The 18,933-nt window shown below is 35.9% G+C and overlaps 1 protein-coding gene across 4 annotated transcripts in view; it reads left to right on the plus strand.

The window, feature by feature from the left end:
• The window catches only part of EXOC6B (exocyst complex component 6B), a 652,710-nt gene that overhangs the window by 474,551 nt on the left and 159,226 nt on the right, over nucleotides 1-18,933 (plus strand). For all 4 annotated transcript variants that reach the window (XM_515544.9, XM_054678524.2, XM_054678525.2 and 1 more), the window contains one exon: nucleotides 16,803-16,876. In XM_515544.9, the coding sequence (XP_515544.3) occupies nucleotides 16,803-16,876 (74 nt within the window). The remainder of the gene's footprint in view (nucleotides 1-16,802; nucleotides 16,877-18,933) is intronic.

Raw genomic sequence — 18,933 nt, forward strand, 5'->3', positions numbered from 1 at the left:
GGAAAGATAAGTTATTGTTAGATCTTGCAAGATGTATTAAGAAGCATATACTTTATTCTAAGAACACTGAGAGCTGTTTATGTTATGAGAGTGTCATGGTCATTTTCTACTTTGGAAAAATAATTATAGCAAAAGGGTGATAAATCCATAGGAGAGAGGCAAGACTAGTTGTAAAAACCAGTTAGAAGTAGGGTTGCCAGATAAAAAACAGGATGCCTGATTAAATTTGAAGTTCAGGGGAAAAAGTGAGTTTCAGATAAACAAATTACTTTACAGTATAAGCATGTCCCATATATTACAGGTTATATGCAAATGTCCTAAGGACATAAAAAGTGTTGCTTTAGTAAGAAGGAAGCCAAAGAAAGAGTACTTTTAGTGGAAGTAGGGTGGTGTAAACCAGATTGCAGTTGAGGAATGAATGAAAGATAAAGACGTTGAGTCAGTGTTTGTAAACAAGTCTTTCAGAAATTGATTTGAAAGGGAAGAAACAAGGTATTTATTTCACTTCCTCTGAGAAGTTCAGTGGTTATTTTTCTTACGTCGCTATTGTTAAGCCAAATGACTATGAACCGTTTAATTGTAAATAACACCAAACATATAATGGGACCACAAATAAAAGAGAAATTATTCTTAATTTGTTTTCTTTGTAGGCATCAGTAAAATTTTCCTAATAAAATTTTTCTTCTTTCTGTCATTCTCTCCCCTTTCATTCTGAATGATGTACCTTTCTGGAGAATTTCAGGTCTCCTCACTTTTTTACCAAATCCAGCTGTCAGACTGCTTGAGGCCTGCCCTTCCCCTCTGACTCACTGGAATCTCTTTCTCAGCTGTCTGCCCGTCAATGGATGGAAACAAGGTGTAGCATGATCCCCTGCCCAGACAATTAACCAGGGGAAAGGGTGAGGTTCTTGACTCTCCCCTACAAAAGCATTTGTGAGGGCTTTTTCAACAAGGAACATTTTAAAGACAGGGCTGCTTTTAATACTTGAAATGCTGATTTATCCTCCATACCTACTGGCACTTGAGATATTCCTTAAAAAGCACCAGTCTATCATGGAAAGAAGTTGCTTATGTACCTTGAGAAAAAGTTCATTTCCTTTTCCTCAAACTAATCTAAATTCCCTTTAAACACCAATCTCTGTCTCTCAGCAGTACCTAAGAGTTCAAATGCCTAATGCTTCCTTTAGAGCTCCTGTTGTGTCTGAAGTCAAATCTTTGACGCCTTACCTAATAACTACCAGCTTAAGGTCTCAGATTTCACTGGCAGAGATTCTCTTCTCCTTTTTATTTTTTAAAATTTGTTTGTTTTAGGAAAAGAGAAAAGGGAAAACACCACATCAAACTGAGCTCTTAGTTCCAAGTTTATATTCTCTAATAAGATAGATCCTAAGTCTAGCTCTTGACCTCTGAAAATAAATTCATTAGCATTTATAAGCAGAATGACAGACTGTTATCTATGTTAATATTGATCTAATTGCATAAATTTAGCCTGGATGTTAGATCATTGTTTTAATACTTTACATTAAAATTCTATATTGGGGGATAAGTTATCAACGAATCCTAGAACAATTCCATGAAGCAAAGAAGGAAAACTAGAAAATATAGAAAATGTTAACTTCTTCTAGGAAAGATATGCATAATGTTTTACTATGCCATTATCAAAAACGGTCTCTAATAATGAAGACTGTTTTAATATAATATATTTAAATTTTCAATTCATTGAAGAAGTGGCCATGTAGATAAAAATGCATATTGTTATTTTATTGCATCCAAGGCCAATAGTTTTCACAATTACTTCTGCTGGGACATATATGGCTATAACCTAGTTATAAAAATGGACCCAATATCGAGTTGTACTGCCCTTAATCTGGATTGGACTTTATGTTCTGACCACAATTCCCTGACACCAACTGAGTATCCTACAATTCAATCTAACTGTAACTTCCCAGAGTCAGCAGAGTCCCCACAAATTGGGGCTCAGTCCGACAAGACTGCCCCACTTCAGACTCTAGTTGCAAGTCTCTGGTGTCCTCGGGCCACCTGCACTTCTGTCTAGCCAACCACAGACTAAGGCTCCCCACAATCCCTTCAGTTTCAATAATTTGCTAGAACAACTCACAGAACTCACTGAAAGCTCTGTACTTACAATTATAGTTTTATTATAAAGGATACAACTCAGGAACAACCAAATGGAAGAGACACATAGGGCTTGGCTGAGGTGGGGAGAATAGCAATCTTCCATGTCCACTCCTCATGGAATCTGAGTGTGTCTCCCTCTCAGCTTATCAGTGTTTTCACCAATCAGGAAACTGCACTGTGTTTTAGTGTCCAGAGTTTTTATATGGGGTTTTATTGCATAGGCAAGATTGATTAAATCATTAGTCACATGATTGAGCTCAATCTCCAGTACTTCTCGCCTCCTGGAGGTCAGGGATGGGGCTCAAAGCTCCAACTGTTCAATCCCATAATTGGTCTTTATGGCATGGCCAGCCCCTCCCTTCAGATTCTCTAAGACCCCACCATCAGTTACCTCATTAACATAAACTCAGATATTGCCAAAAGGAGCTCGTTATAAATAACAAAAGATATTCCATCACTCAGGAAATTCCACGAGTTTTTGAAGCTCTATGCCAGGAGCCAGGGACAAAGACCAGATATATTCCTTATTATATCACAGACCTCAAGAGTGTATTCGATTCAGTCCCATAGCTTTAAACAAGTGAAATATTATTATCTTCATTTTACAGCTGAGACATCTGGCACTGAGAACTTACATGTTTGGCCTAGGGTCACATAGCTAGTAAATTCTAAAAGGGCTAGAATCCCCATTACCTCAGCCAATGATATGTTCATTTTCTGTGGACATTAATTTAGAGTATGAGACTAAGTTTTGCTAGCAGATTGTAAGACCATATATGAAATATATATGAGAGAAACATCATCTCCTTTCAGCTTGGAATGGGTCATGCTGACTTTTTAAAAAAATGTAGCTCTTTTAACCTGAGAAACACCCCATGTGGAACCTACCTTTATAATTTTCTGACTCTCAGCTTTTTTTGTAATGTATGCCATACCTCCACCTTGCTCAAGAGTCCTGAACATTAGTCTTAATATTTTTCTTGTTAACGATCAGCATTTATTTTATATTGTACACTTATAAAACAAGTTGCAGTATTTGCAGTTGTAGCTCAAGTTTGCTACTGTCATCATTGGCTGGGGAAACTGAGGCAGAGAGTTTTTATCCTGAAACTTATATGCTGATCAGCTGTCTTCATTTTAAAAACGTTATGTCCTATTGCTTTCCAAAAGTGATTTGTGACCACTTTCAACATGATAAATTTGAAAAATGAATAAATTAGATATAAGAAAGCAAAAATGAGATGAAGAGAAGAATACAAGTAAAGGATTTGTAGAGAGATAATAAAAATGTACTGACAAGCTTGTTGAAGCATATACAAAATATATAGCTCTCTCATTATCTAAGAGGGCAACATTTTTTAAGTTCCAAATACTAAGAGAATTTTCTCATAATGGGAACTGAATAAAAGTCCTATGATCTGAATATTTATGTTCCCCCAAAATTCATATGTTGAAATCCTAAACTTCAAGGGAACTATATTAGGAGGTGGGGACTTTAGGTTAGGTCAAGAGGACAGAGACCTTGTAAATAGGATTAGTGTCCTTACAAAAGTGACCCCAGAGAGATCCCTTACTCCTTCTACCTGTGAGCCTACAATAAGCAGGTGTTATCTATAAACCAGAACGCAGGTCCGACTAGACACTGAATCTGTAGGTGCCTTGATCTTGGAGTTCCCATCCCAGAAATGAGAAATAAATTTCTGTTGTTTATAAGCTCCCCAATGTATGGTATTTTACTATAACAGCCTGAATAGACTAACACAAGAAGCCATAGTGTAGTATCATGGGCATTTCCTTCAATTCCAATTTCATAGCCAATATAAAAATAGAATTCATATTGCTATGGGTTTTGATAGTGCCCTTTCCTTGTCATTCCAGAATCTTAAGTCATTCTTTACGTACTTCATTTTGGTTTCCGTTTGTTGTAATCAATGTCATCTAGAGCTACAATGTTCAATACTATTGCTACCAGCCAAAAAAGCTGTTGAGCACTTGAATTGTGGGTAGTCAGAAAATGACATGTGCTGTAAGTGTAAAGTACATACTGGATTTTGAAAAAATACAAAATATCTCAATAATTTCAAAAATATTAATTTCATGTTGAAATTATATTTTAGATATATTGAGTTAAATAAAATATATTCTTAATTTTAGAATTAATTTTACTTGTTTCTTTTTGTAATGTGTCTTCTAGAAATCTAAAAATTATTCATGTGGTTTACATTTCTGTTTAGACAGTGCTTTTCTAGAGAATTGATTTTCACTGTTCTGTTAAATGTCCTGCAGAATGCTTTCTTAATGTAAAATTTCAGATAGCCATAGCTTCGGATATATGTTCATATGGCAGAATAATCAGTGCCAAACAAACACATGGATAAAATTAAGTTCTTAAAAGCATAGTAAAAATATCAAGGATATAAAGTTACTGCTTTGGAACACCAGTCTTTCTCATCTCTCAGGAAACCCACCCCTTTCATGGCAGATCTTCAACTTTCCTAGAGATTATGCACAGAAGCACTGCTGATTGCCAACTGGGAGAGGCCTTGTTCTAAAAGATATATGGTGAAATTGACCCTTATTTTGAAAAATTGTGAAGCATTTGGGAACCTTGGAGGAAAATTGTGACTTTACATAGATCTATGTATTTTAATGAAAAGAATATTTTATATGTATAAAAAGGAATGTGTAAAGTGAATATTTGTTTTTGATATTCTAGGGTGGGAGTTGCATATTGAAATAATAGATTTAAAGGGATTAGATTGTAACTAGTTCACTGACTTAACTTTTTTGACCTTTTAAAATCTATTAATATGAAAGTCTTCAGCAATTACAAATACTCCTTTCATCTTGGGATCCCAAGATTGTAGGTTGAAATCCTAGAACATCTTTGTTATCCTTGGCTATTATTTGTCTATGGAATACTAAGGGAAAATCCAGTGCCATATAGCCTGCTATTGTTCTGCCATTTGTTATATTCTTTACTTTCCTTAACTCTTCCTCCTTCATAAGGAACCACATATTGCAAAAATTACTGATTTAATTCAGTGAATATAGCTAAAATAGTCATATCCATCATTTAGAATATTTCCTTAGATAAAAAGCAGTACTTCATTTTTGTAAAGGCCCCCAGTGCCCATGGACTCCATGAACTGGTAGAAAATGATAATCGTCTTCGTTTTTTTAAATCTTGAAGTGAAATTGTGTTTTAGTTTACCTTTTGAGATTCAACCCACTAATTTCCTTATTTACTGATTATTCTTATATGTTAGGCAAGACATAGAAATAAGCTTCTCCAGTTTTCTAGGTTTATTCCTCTTAAAACAATGCCTCTCTCCAGGTAAATGTATGTTGTCATTAACATTAGTCACTCACTGCAAGTGCCTAGATCCTCATTTCTTCTCAATGCACATGGTACAGCCAGATGGAGATTGATCTGCCTATTTATTTAGCAGCAGCAGGAAGGACTCTTCGTGCTTGTGGCTATCTTCTCATTTATGGGAGATTAATTCCTTATTTAATCAAAAAGCCATGTCTATCTGTCTTAGTTCTCAATTGTAAGAAGATAGGAGAATTGAACTTTAGAAAAAATTTATAAATACATTTGGAGTACTGGTTCGGCATTTGCTATTAGACTTCATTATTATCAATTTTAATCACATTTCCTATAAAAAAAAAAACCTTTGAGAATATGTTAGAGTTCGCCTTCACTTTCCTCTGCCCTTTTTATAAATAATTTTTTAGCAGACTTTAATTTTTAGAACAGTTTTAGGTTCCCAGCAAAATTGGGTGGAAGGTACAGAGTTCCAATATACTCCCTGCTCTACCACATGTATAGCCTCCTCCACTATCAACACCCTGCACGAGAGTGGCACATTTATTATAATCAGTGAACCTACAGTGACACATCCTTATTACCCAAAGTCTATACTTTACATTAGGGTTCACTCTTCGTGTTGTACATTCTATGGGTTTGGACAAATATATAGTAACATGAATCTGCCATTGTAATTTTATAGAGAATAGTTTCTTTGTCCTAAAAAATCATCTGTTTTGCACCTATTCATCCCTCCCTTTCTTCTGTCCCCTAGCAAGCTCTGATCCTTTACTGTCTCCATAATTTTCCCTTATCTAGAATGTCATATAGTTGGAATCATACAATATGTAGCTTTTTTGATTGGCTTCTGTCATTTAGTAATATGCATTTTAGGTTCTTTTGTGTTTTTTCATAGCTTGATAGCCCATTTCTTTTTAGTACTAAATAATATTCCCTTGTCTGGAAATAACACCATTTATTTATCCATTCACCTACTAAAGGACATCTTGGTTGCTTCCAGATTTGGGAATTATAAATACAGCTGCTCTAAACATCCATTCCCAGATTCCTATGTGGACATAAATTTTCAACTCATTTGAGTAATACCAAGCAATGCAGTTACTGGGTTGATGATAAGAGTATGTCTAGGAGAAATAGGAAGTACCAGGAATCAGTTTTCCCACCTAGGCAATAATTACACTGGCAGAATTTGTCTGATGTAACTGTTTTGGAACTGCAGAGTCTATAAAAAGCTTGCAACTTGCAGGGGAAGGCTTGGACATTAAAGTGTGGTTAACTTTTATCAATTTTATTTCTTAGTACACTAATAGCTACCCATCCTCAACCCCAATCCCATGGCAGGCAATTGTGCATGTGTTCCCAAAGCAGCTTACCCACAGCTTATGGGAGCCAGAGTGGGCAAAAATGACCTTGTCCTCCAAATATTGGGTAATTGTCTTCTGATTGTTGAATGCTGCTTCTAATCACAGAGGTTCAGATGGAGATGGGCGATCACTCTTTTTTGTTTTCCCAGGATTGTTGTTTGCTTCTGCTCCTCTGGCTAAAATGATGTCAGGAGATTTAAAGGGCTCGTGCTTTTTTTCCCCCCTACTTCTCTTCATTTTTTTTTCTTTTTCCCCATTTGGGAGCCAAACATTAAAGACTAGGACATTCAAAAGCAACTGCATAATTGGAGAAAATTAGAAACTAACCGTAGAGGTCCAGAGAAAGGCATCTGCTCAGAAAAGATGTGAGAGGACCTGAGTTTACATATCAGGCTGATCCTTGACATAGACATGGTCTATAACAATCAACAAAACAATCAACAAAAACAGTAACAAAAAACAGCAAGTCCTAGAGAAGGGGAAGAATTTTTTTTCCAAAGTTGCCACATTATTAGATTCAAATGTCCAGTTTTCAATTAAAAATCACAAGGAATACAAAGAAACAGGAAAGTATTGCCCATGCAAAGCAAAAAAAAAAAGTAAATCAACAGAAACTGCTCCTGGAAAAGACCTGATGGTGGATCTACTAGACAAAGACTTTAAAACAACTCTCTTAAAGATGTTCAAAGAACTAAAGAAAGATGTGAAGAAATTCATGGAAATGATGTATGAGCAAAATAGAAATAGCAATGAAGAGATATAAAACCTAAAAAAGAAACAAAAAAGAAATTTTGGAGCTGAAAAGTACAATAACAAATGAAAATTGGACTAAATGGATTCAAAGGCAGATTTGAGCAGAAATAAAAAAGAATCAATGAATGGGAAGAGAAGACAATGGAGATTATTGAGTAAGGAATAGAAAGAAAGATGATTGAAAAAAGTAAACAGAACCTAAGGGACATGTGAGACCCATCAAATGGGCCAGTCTAGCCATTTGGAAGTCCCCAAGGAAGAGAGAGAAATGGATAGAGAGAATATTTCAAGAAATAATGACTGAAAATTTTCTAAATTTCCTGAAAGATATGAATATAAACATGCCAGAAGAACTCCAATTAAAATGAACTGAAGGATCTTACAAGACTCTTTGTAAGCATTTCTGTTTTGGTGCTTACAAGACTCATTACATAGAAAAGATCCTTAATAAGATTTGCAGATTTTTTTTATTACAAACTTTGGAGGCCAGACACAGTAAGCCAATATATTCAAAATACTAGAAGAAAAAACTATCAATATGTATTTTTCCAGATATGTATATGTAATTTTATACATATAATTTTATATACATATCTGTAATTTTATATACATATCTGAAAAAAATTATCCTTCAAGTGAGGGAGAAATTAAGACACTACCAGATAAATAGAAGCTAAGGAACTTCTTTCCTACTAGACCTGCCCTGCAATAAATGCTCAAGGGAATCCTACAAAGTGAAATGGAAGTATACTAGACAGTTACTTGAAGCCATATGAACAAATGAAGATTTCAATCAAGGTACATACATGGGCAATTATAAAAGCTAGTATTATTATCACAGTGGTTGGCAACTTCTTTTTGTTTTGTTTTGACACAGTCTCACTCTGTTGCCCAGGCTGGAGTACAGTGGCACGATCTTGGCTCACTGCAGCCTCCACCTTCTGGGTTCAAGCAATTCTTGTGCCTCAGCCTCCCAAGCAGCTGGAACTAGAGGTGTGTGTCACCACGCCCGGCTAACTTTTTGTATTTTTAGTAGAGATGGGGTTTCACCATGTTGGCCAGGCTGGTCTTGAACTCCTGGCCTCAAGTGATCCACCCGCCTTGGCCTCCCAAAGTTCTGGGATTACAGAAGTGAGCCACCACACCCAGCCTTCTTTGTTTTTATTTAAGAGAAGAATACATTAGAAAAATTATTAATCTAAAATTTAATGTTTAGAAATTAACCAAGGTGGTAAAAGATCCCCACACTAGGCTTAATAGTATTCCATTGTATATATACAACATTTTCTTTCTCCATTGACCAGTAATGAGCACTTAAGTTGCTTTCATGGCTAATATGAATATGAATATGAATGCTCTAGTGAACATGGGAGTGCAGATATCTCTTTGAGATACTGATTTCATTTCCTTTGGCTATATACCCAGAAGTGGGATTACTGGATCATACGGTAACTATAGTTTTAACTGTTTTTCTTTTCATTGTTTTCTGTTTTTGGGTTTTTGTTGTTGTTGTTGTTGATATTTTCAGAGACACAGTATCTCTCTATATTGCCCAGGCTGGTCTTGGCCTCAAGCAGTCCTCCCACCTCAGCATTCTGAGTAGCTTTGATGACAGACAGAAGCAACCACACCTGACTCATTTTAATATTCTGAGGAACCTCCATTCTCTTTACCAAAATGGCTGTATTTATTTACATTCCCAATAACAGTATACGAGGGTTTCTTTTTTTCCACACCCTCACCAACGTTCATTATATCTTGTATTTTTGATGATAGCCATCCTAACAAGTTGTAGGGTGGTTTTATCTTATTGTGGTTTGATTTGCATCTTTCTGATGACTTTTGATTTTGCGCACTATTTCATATACCCAATAGTCATTTGTATGTCTTTTTTGGAAAAATGTCTATTTAGGTCCTTTGCTCAAGCTAAGGGCTTGTCAATTTTGTTTATCTTTTCAAGGAAGCTAACTCTTAGTTTCATTGATCTTTTCTATTTTTTTCTAGTCTCTATTTCATTTCTTATGCTCTGATCTTTATCATTTCTAGTGTGCTTAGTTTGTTCTTTTTGTAGTTCCTTGATGTGTGAATTTAGGTTGTTTATTTGAGAACTTTTATTTTCCTTAATGTAGGTATTAATAAATATCTAATAATTCTGATACCTAATAAATTCTAATAAGAATAAACTTCCCTCTTAAAATTGCTTTTTATGCATCCCATAAGTTTTGATATATTGTGTTTGTTTTTATTTGTCTTAATATATTTTTTATTCCCTTTTTAATTTATTTGACCCATTGGTTATTTAGAAGTGTATTGTTTAATTTCCACATATTTCTGAGTTTTTATAACTTCTTGTTATTGATTTCTGGTTTTATATACCATTATGCTCAGAAAAGGTACCTAAGATGATTACAATCATGTTAAATTTGTTAAGACATGTTTTGTGACTCAACATATGACCTATCCTGTAGAATGTTCTCTGAGCACTTGATAAAAATATATATTCTACTACTGTTGGGTGGAATGTTCTTATATATTTGGTAGGCTCATTTGGTTTATAGTGTTGTTCTAGTCTGATGTTTTCTTATTGCTTTTCTGTCTGGATGATCTATCCACTGTTAAAAATGTGGTATTGAAGACCCCTGTCATCGTATTGCTGCATTTCTCCTTTCTGCTCTGTTAATATTTGCTTAATATATTAAGTATTCCAATGTTAGGTCCATATCCTCCTGATGAATTGATTCCTTTATCATTATATAGTTACCTTCTTTGTCTTTTGTGACAGATTTTTACCAAAAAGTGTGTATTTTGTCTGATATATATAAGACAATACTTTTAATTATCATTACCATAGAATGTCTTTCTTCATCCTTTCATTTTCAGTCTATTGTGTCCTTAAGGCTAACACGAGTCTATTGTAGTAATTTATTACATGTTCTGGATACTAGTCCTTTGTCAGACATGATTTGTGGATATTATTCTTTTTAAAATTGTGGTAAGAACACATATATGAAATCTACCCTCTTAAATTTTTAGGTATTCAATACAGTATTGTTCATTATAGGCACAATGTCCTACAGCCCCCTGTCTTTCTTGAAGTTGGAGATCTAGTGAGTTTCATATTTAAATTATAAAAACGCAAAGAATAATTTACATCATACAGTCATACCCTAGATAATTAATGGTATCTATTTTGTATGATTACATGTCCATACAAGCATACTTAGACAAGTATACTCAGATGAATCTCCAAGGAGCTTTTCCCTTCCACCTCCACCTCCTCCTCCTTTTCTCTCTCCTTGACATTGTTCTCCCTTCATTCTTACTTCCTTATGTTCTGGCTGTCCTTTCTCTGACCAGTAGGATCTGAATTGGATTCCCTGTGGAGTACATCAACTCCTGTTTGTAATTAGCTTAGTGGAACCACTGTGATGTGATGCAAGAAGGCTTGGCTTCCCTAGACACTTCATAGTCTAGCACACCCTTCATCTGTTGCTCCAGGGAGCCAGATACCAGGAAACCGTTATGTTAATACAGCAACAACAGCTCTTATTTTTTCATTCCCACGAAAAAACACATGTGACCTAACATGATCTTAAGTTATAAACAAGTACCCAGTATAGCTTAGGATTTTATGCTTTTTTTCCCTACTTATCTGGCATTTTGGCCAAAACCAATCCCTAATCCATTCAGCAAGAGCAGGTGGTGCTATTGTGTCCATTGTCTAAACTGGAAGTTTACTGGAAACAATACTGTGCTGATGTTATCTAGGACCCTCTTGTTAACATTTTGCAGATTGTCTTTTCACCTTCCTCTTATTTGAACAAGTTATTTTTTCTCCCAAAATTGCTATTTTACATACTTGCCAGACATTGTGCTAGTTTTGCTTTTCTGAAATAGATTTTTCCTTGTTCATCTTCCTTTGAAAGCTCTTCCTGTTCTATGGCATTTTGCAAAGATTTAGAAAAATTAGCTTTTTATTTTTTCTCACAGACTTCTTTTGATAAACTCCCAAATGTCCTATATATGTAGATAGATTATAGACTAATTCAGTTATTTTGACTTCTCAAGGCCCCTCCTAACTCTCACTCTACCATTTTATTCTAATTTAGTATTCTGTGCTCTTTTATATATGTTGCTTTCTTCAGCCAAGTATGAATATACCAAATTAAAGTTAATTTTTTTCTTTCCCCTCGACTAAGTGACAGAATTTGTTAATTTTAAGATCAGCCTTCAAGAAGTCTAGAAAGCACTTTGAAATGGGTGGCATCCTTCCTTTTTCCCCTCTGATAACTTCATTATAATGTGAAGATTATTAGAAATATAAAATTATAGCATATTTTTGAAAAATTAATCGTTTTTAAAAATAATTACCATATCTCATATATATTTGTGTGTATGAGAATATGAAGAGTTAGATATTTGGCAAGTAAAGTATATTAGTGATTTTCTTTCTCCTCTGATACATTTACTGACAATATACCTTCTTTCCTGCTATTTTGTATACCTCCTTTTAATTTTTTCAAGTGAAAATGTTTCCTTCATAAATTTCAAATGAATTGGCAGTTTCCTCATTGAAAGATTTTGCACATTTGCAAATGGTATCTTGGAGTCAGGCCCTGATACCAGCTTTGATTCTGTGAGTTTCTACCATGTGTGATTGGACAGGGGCAGGGCAGAACTGCTGGGAAGAGCCAAGCTTTCTGGAGAATGGGTTGGTACCTGTCAGAGGCTCTTCTATCCTGAACAAGTTTCCCAAGAAGAAGCCACCTTGCTAGTCTCACTGAACTTTGATTCAGTCTCCCAGTAACAGGAATTGGTCAAAGGTGGGGTTTGGTTCTGCATTGAATGGAGCAAGTACCTTTCTTTCCTTGCCGATGCTTCAGAATCTCTGGTGCTGTCTTGGATCACTTAGATACTGAAAACCTACTAAAAATTCTGGATTGCAAAGTCCAGAAAGGGAATTTCCATTGTGACTTATGTATCCATTGGTTCTGCTTGGCCAAAATTGCATGTATTTCCCCTTTTTATTATGTCAAAGAAGGACAATTTTAATTAACAGCTCTAAAGAGAGGCTTCTTGTGTGTACATATAATCAATTTGTGGATGCATCAGCATATTACAAGAGTCAGGGAGCCTCTTGCCCCTCTCTCATGTGGTAGTTTTCCTCTTTTCTTTCTATCAAGCAGCATCTGAGAATTTGGGTTTACAGACCAATCCTAGTTGCCAATAATGCTAAATCTTGAACAAATTATATCTCTTGTTACTAGGGAAAGTACTGCAATATGAGCTTCACTACATAATGTGTATGTGTATGTGTATGTGTGTGTTCTTCCATTTCCTTCTCTCAGGTTATAAAAGTGGTCTGTATTTATTTTTAAAGTTTATAAAATATAAAGAAGAAAAAAAAAAACACCCTCATAACCTTCCTGTCTGTAGCAGCCTTGGGTAACATTATGAAGTGAGTGCTTACTATCATGTTTTCTGTGCATATTATATTTTATATAGTTGAAATTAGACCGTATACAGTCTCCTATATTTTAAAAAATATTCACATTTTCTAATGCTATTAACATTTTTAATATATGTAAAAAGTTAATCATGTTTCCGAGGGCATATTGAGTCACAAAATTACAAAATACCTATTTTATACGTTTATTAAAAATTTTAAATAATACTAATGAAAATTGCTATGCTGTAGCTAAAACACTAATAGTTAATATCAATTTCCTTTAAATGAAGTAATTAAATAGTGCCTATAAATAAGTTTGCAATGCCAACTCACTAACTCATCACTGAGCCATAGCTGAATTTTTTCTTATGTTTTGTTCTTGATATAGAACAGTGTTTCTTAACCTTTTTTGAGCTACCAGCCCTCTGAGAATTCAGTGTACGCTATGAACCTTCTTTGCAGAGAAATTCATATTTACACTAAAAAACTAATTATAATGATACTCAATTATGCTAGGCACTCTGCCAACTGCTTTACATGTGTTATTCTGTTTAATCCACATAGCAGCACTGTAAGGAATGCTGTATTATCCTCATTTTTGAGATAAAGATATTGAAGTGTAAAGAGGTTAAGTAAATTGTGTAAGTCCATAGAGCTACTAAGTGGAAAGCTGGGGCTCAAATTCTGATTTTTATTGCTCCAAAGTCCATCCCCTTAATCAATGTGCATGTAATTTTAGGGAGCTCATGAATTCCTAAAGCCTGTTTATTGATACTCAGATTAAGGACCCCTTATAATCCAGAGATTTTCATTGGCAGTGAAGAGTACATGTGCCCAATGAATCTTGCTATTTGTGTAACTTATTTAACTAAAACACAATATTGGTTGAACATCTGCTATTTTGAGTGGATGTTTGGTTTTGTGAAATGATCTTTATCCCTAAGGAGTTTGCTATCTATGTGGGAAGACAAGAATTATATACATAAAGCAATGAGAAAAAATACAAATATGAAGTTGAATATATAGTCATTAAACATTTCCATAAACTATATGTGAAAATTAATTTCTTTACTTTATCATACCTGATGCAACTGTCATTCTTTGATTCCTTGATTTATAAAAGGGGCAATCAAACCTAAAAGGCCATTATATCCTTTGGGAACCTGGAAGATTCGGTGTGTCATAAAAATGAGGTCTATAAAGTGACTCCGAAAACTAAATATGTATCACATCCAGATTCCTAAGTTGTTTCATCAGCTTAATCTATTAGCCCCAGGGAGCATGCCCAATAAGGAGATTAAAGAATGTGTAGCCAGCTCCCAAGCATTCAGGTGGGTGATTCTGTTGAGTTGGACATATATAGGATGGCAGAACATCTTGATAGTTGCTGCCATTTTGACACAAGTAGGGTTTGAACTGACAGAGAAGTCTTCAGATGCTTCAAGTGATACAGCATAGACTTGAGTTATGCAATGCCAAGTGTGATAATCCAACATCCTTGGAAGAAACCATCAAGTATGGGAAGCTAATTTTAGCTGATCACCTAACAATCCAAGTAGTCAAAAAGAATAGCTGTGGCTGTAATTCAAAGAATTGCTATTAACAGGAGCATAGTATAGGAAAATTGTACATTTAACTCAAATAGCTCCTGTATACAAGGTTATCACAGATATTGGCTATTGTAGATATAAACAATGGATTATATCAAGCTTTTTATTAACATGGCCTTCATAAAATCTTCATACAGTTTTAGAATTTTACTTTTTTTTTTTTTTTTTTTTGAGACTGAGTTTCGTTCTTGTTGCCCAGGCTGGAGTGCAATAATGCGATCTTGGCTCACTGCAACCTCCGCCTCCCAGGTACAAGTGATTCTCCTGTATCAGCCTCCCAAGTAGCTCAGATTACAGGCATGTGTCACCATGCCCAGCTAATTTGTTTGTATTTAGTAGAGGCGGGATTTCACCACGTTAGTCAGGCTGGTCGCAAACTCCTGATCTCAGGTGATTCACTTGCCTCGGCCTCCCAAAGTGCTGGGATTACAGGCATGGGCCATCGCGCCTGGCCAGAATTTTACTCTTTTAAAAAAGTGTTATCACTTGGGCAATATACGATAGAATTAATTTATATATGGCATTTGAATTTTCTTCTCAAAGCAAATAGAAACTTTAGTACTGCCAAGCATGCCATATAATTTATCTCATTAAAATGAAAAATGAGGCATTTTTAATTTTAAATGTCAAAATAAGAATTGTGTATATTGTTGTTTAATACATCTGTGCTATATTTTAATTAGTTTAATAAATTGCTTTAAATTTCATTTTGTATAATGTTCTCATAATTCCTGCAAACTAAGTTGTTAGCATAATTTTAAAAGTGGGGCAAGGGTTTTATGAAATGCTATGTCTGAGAAGCCCCCAAATGGAAAATATTTTTAAAGAACAGAAGTTCCTACCCTTGTTCAACAAATTACCATTTGGATCTATCCAGCCACTAGTTGTTGGAAGTAATTTTCTAGACATATGTGCAAATATCTTGATAGATTTTATTGATTGCAGAAGAAGAATATGATACCAACTCTGTATAGTTTCTTAAATTCAGTACGGATAGAAGTATAATTTGAAGGAAAACGTTCCTTTTCATATTTGCTTTGAACAGGCACTTGAGTTGTTTTTGAGGTAAATAGGAGATTGGCCACGGGCTTCATAGAAAGAATTGAAGAATAGTATAACTGTCCAACTTTTGAATTTGGTGTGTGTGTGTGTATGTGTGTGTGTATAGGGAACTTAAGACCTTTTGATTTCATAATAAGCAGGGCTCAGGGACAATAAAATTTGACATTCTTAACTGTTACTAGTTTTTGTCCTTATATCCCTGTACAGCCATCTTCTTGTTAACGACATAGAAGCCAGAGTCATAAACTGAGCATGTACCCAAGGTGCCACTGTAAATTGCAAATAGTATTCATGTAATCTCTTCAGGCTAAGATTGAATTGGGGTAGAGAAAGGAGAAGAAAGAATTTTTGAGAGTGGAATGGAAGTAGAAGTCAAGGACAAAGAATACACTAGAAGGACAGACATGTGCAAATGTTCCCTAAGTTTTGCAGTGAGGTTTATTCAGACGGACCTTTTCATATCTGTAAATATTCCTTTGCTCAAAAGCCAAGTCATGGATTGGGATAGCCTCTGCTTCTGGGATGCGTGCGTGTGTGTGTGTGTGTGTGTGTGTGTGTGTGGGCAATAATGCAGTCATGAGATAATACAAATAATCAGTGAGGGAATAATTAATGATGTAGCAGGGAATATTTTTTGATAAATGCTTGGGGAATGAGGTGACAAGCGTGAAATTAGAAAATTCCTTCAGCGATCTAAAATATAAATAGCTTTCGGAACTGAAAAGAGTTTCACAGCTGAAGATTTTATTGTGTTGAGAGGAAAAACTTTTTTCTCTCCCCCACTCCCTCCTCCTTTGCAAGTTGTTTGTCCATTCACAAAACAAATACTCTGAAGCCCAGCGCAGCTCATGGGAATAAATTTCAGGTCGAATTAGTACAGTTTCCTTGCTGTCAGGATGCTGGAATTAATGGTGTTTTGATGACACGAATTTTGAAGGGCAAACAAAGAAGCTGAAGGGAGAGAGACATGACTCCTTAGAAGCTTGGTCCTCCTCTCCCCCAGCTTCTCTTGTCTTCCCTGTCATCCGTCTGCCAATCTCCCTGTCCATGGTTAGTTAAAGGCGCTTTTTATCCTCTTTTCTTTCCCACAGAGTTTGCCAGATCCGGCCCGGTGCCTGGGTTCCAGGAGGACACGCTGCAGTTGGCCTTCATCGACTTGAGACAAGTAAGTCTTTGTGTTTTTGTTTTTTGTTTTTCTTTTAAGATGTGTGACTGAAGACCATCAGGTCTTAAGGAAAAGGGGAAGGGAGGGGGATTGGCGTTGGCGATTCACATTGGAGACCTAAGGGTTTTCCCTGTATTTGAGGCCACCTCTTTTATTTAGCTATCTGGGATCCTTAGCTATGGTGGAGTTAAAGGTTTTGTGGGTAGAAGGGAAGGCGGGGGTGGGAGGAGGGACCCAGAGTAGAGGGACTCAAGTGACCCTCAAGTGATGCGACCCATTGTGCTGTTGTTGGCTTTTGCAGACATAGCAAAAAGATAACTCAGCAAACCAATGCTAAGCAGGTGCACTGATGCAGAGACTGCCTGCTTGGAGAAGTTTTGTTTGTAGATAATGTGGCCAGCAGCATTTAAGAAAAATGAAATATTTTACATTCTGGATTCTTGGTTGGTTTGTTGACTTTTTCCTGCTGCCTTAAGTCTTCCTGCCTCCTCCTTTGTAGAATGTTGTCAGCTATGGGTAACTAAGTGGTCGTTTTTGAAGATGATTAGAAAAGGCCTGGACCAGTGATGCTAACCCTATTAAAGTAATGTGATGAAAGCTGATACTTGGGCATACCTGAGCTTTGGCAAGCCCATTAGATAGAACCAGTCATTCTATAGGACTGTTTCTTGCAGATTGAACTGGGTGGGTTGGTAGGCCTTGGTGGTTTGGATATAGGGAACAGGGTGGGCGGGGGCCTAGTGAGGGAGAGAGTTAACTGGGCTCTGTCATCTCTTCACTCTTAAGATGGATGGGGTTGGATAGAAAGTGTGAATGAAGTAAGAATCAATGACTGATGCTTCTTTCCTATTAAAACAATCTTTTTTTTTTTTTTGTCTGTTTAAGAAAGGGGGCTGGCTTTGTTTCTCCTGCCATAATGATGCAGTGCCTCTTGTTTTCAGAGCTGACATAGTTTGCATTCTGAAAACTTTTAGATGCCCAGGGTATTTCTTAAAGCTGCAGGACCCCTTGTATCGGTAGTTCCTTACCACTGTGATTCGATTCATGCTGGAACAGCTTTTAACCCATAATGGATGGCCTGAGCTACCCCTGAATCCTTGTAGATGGGTGGTGTAATCTGTCATCTGATGACAATTCTGGAAAGCACTGTTAAGCAGAAAACAGAAAATTGTGTGTCTATAGACCTGCCAAAGTTTGAGGATTCAGGCTGTGTCCCAGAAACGTGTGTCAACTTAATATTTGGGGGCCAAGGTGGGGGTTCTCTTGCATATTAAGGATTCACCAGCATGATCACAAATGGAACAATCTCTTCCCACACTTAAGACCTTCCACCTGTAGATTTAGCAACTCAACTGAGACATTCAGGTTTTAATCCCTTGACTGATGTAAGATTGAAAGATTGGGATTTTGGTTTAGGGTTTGTGGAGTGGTATCTGTTGGATTCCCTCCCACCCTCCTGTTTCTTCTCAGAAACTTCTAACCCAATTGGCTTTTCTTGGAAAGTAGAAATTGAATTTCATTGGAGAAACACATCCAAGGAAAAATGTTTCCGTTCTCACTATTCATGAGAAGGAAGCATGGTTATTCTCTCTAGTTTGTGGTTTTGGTCCCTATGGAAAGGAACTAGTGTTCACAGAAAATGTTAACTAAGGGAGTAAGTTAGAAAGCACAGCCAAAATAAGGTGGATCAGAGTCGGGAATGAATGTGCAAGTACTTGTAAGCTCTCAGTGAGCACTGTCATTTATGCTTAAGTTCCTATTTTCTATTACATTTCTCTTCCCAGAGTTGCTTTTATAATGTTTTAATAGTAGAAACCCAAAATCCAAAATTTTACTGGTAATGAAAGAGTATGCCTCTTTCTATTCAATCTGTCACCTAATTTCTACTTATACCTGTCTCTACTGAAGCAGCTTAAAGGGATAATTTTTCTAACCTAGATTGTTTGAAAAACTTCTTTAGTTCTTGGTCTGTAGCTCATTATTAGTAGACCTCAGGTAGGTTGAGTGACTGTGAAAAAAATGATCTCTCCACATCCTGTGCTGAAAATATTTCTCTC

Source organism: Pan troglodytes, chromosome 12 (assembly GCF_028858775.2).
Source record: "Pan troglodytes isolate AG18354 chromosome 12, NHGRI_mPanTro3-v2.0_pri, whole genome shotgun sequence".
In the NCBI taxonomy this organism is placed as follows: Eukaryota; Metazoa; Chordata; class Mammalia; order Primates; family Hominidae; genus Pan; species Pan troglodytes.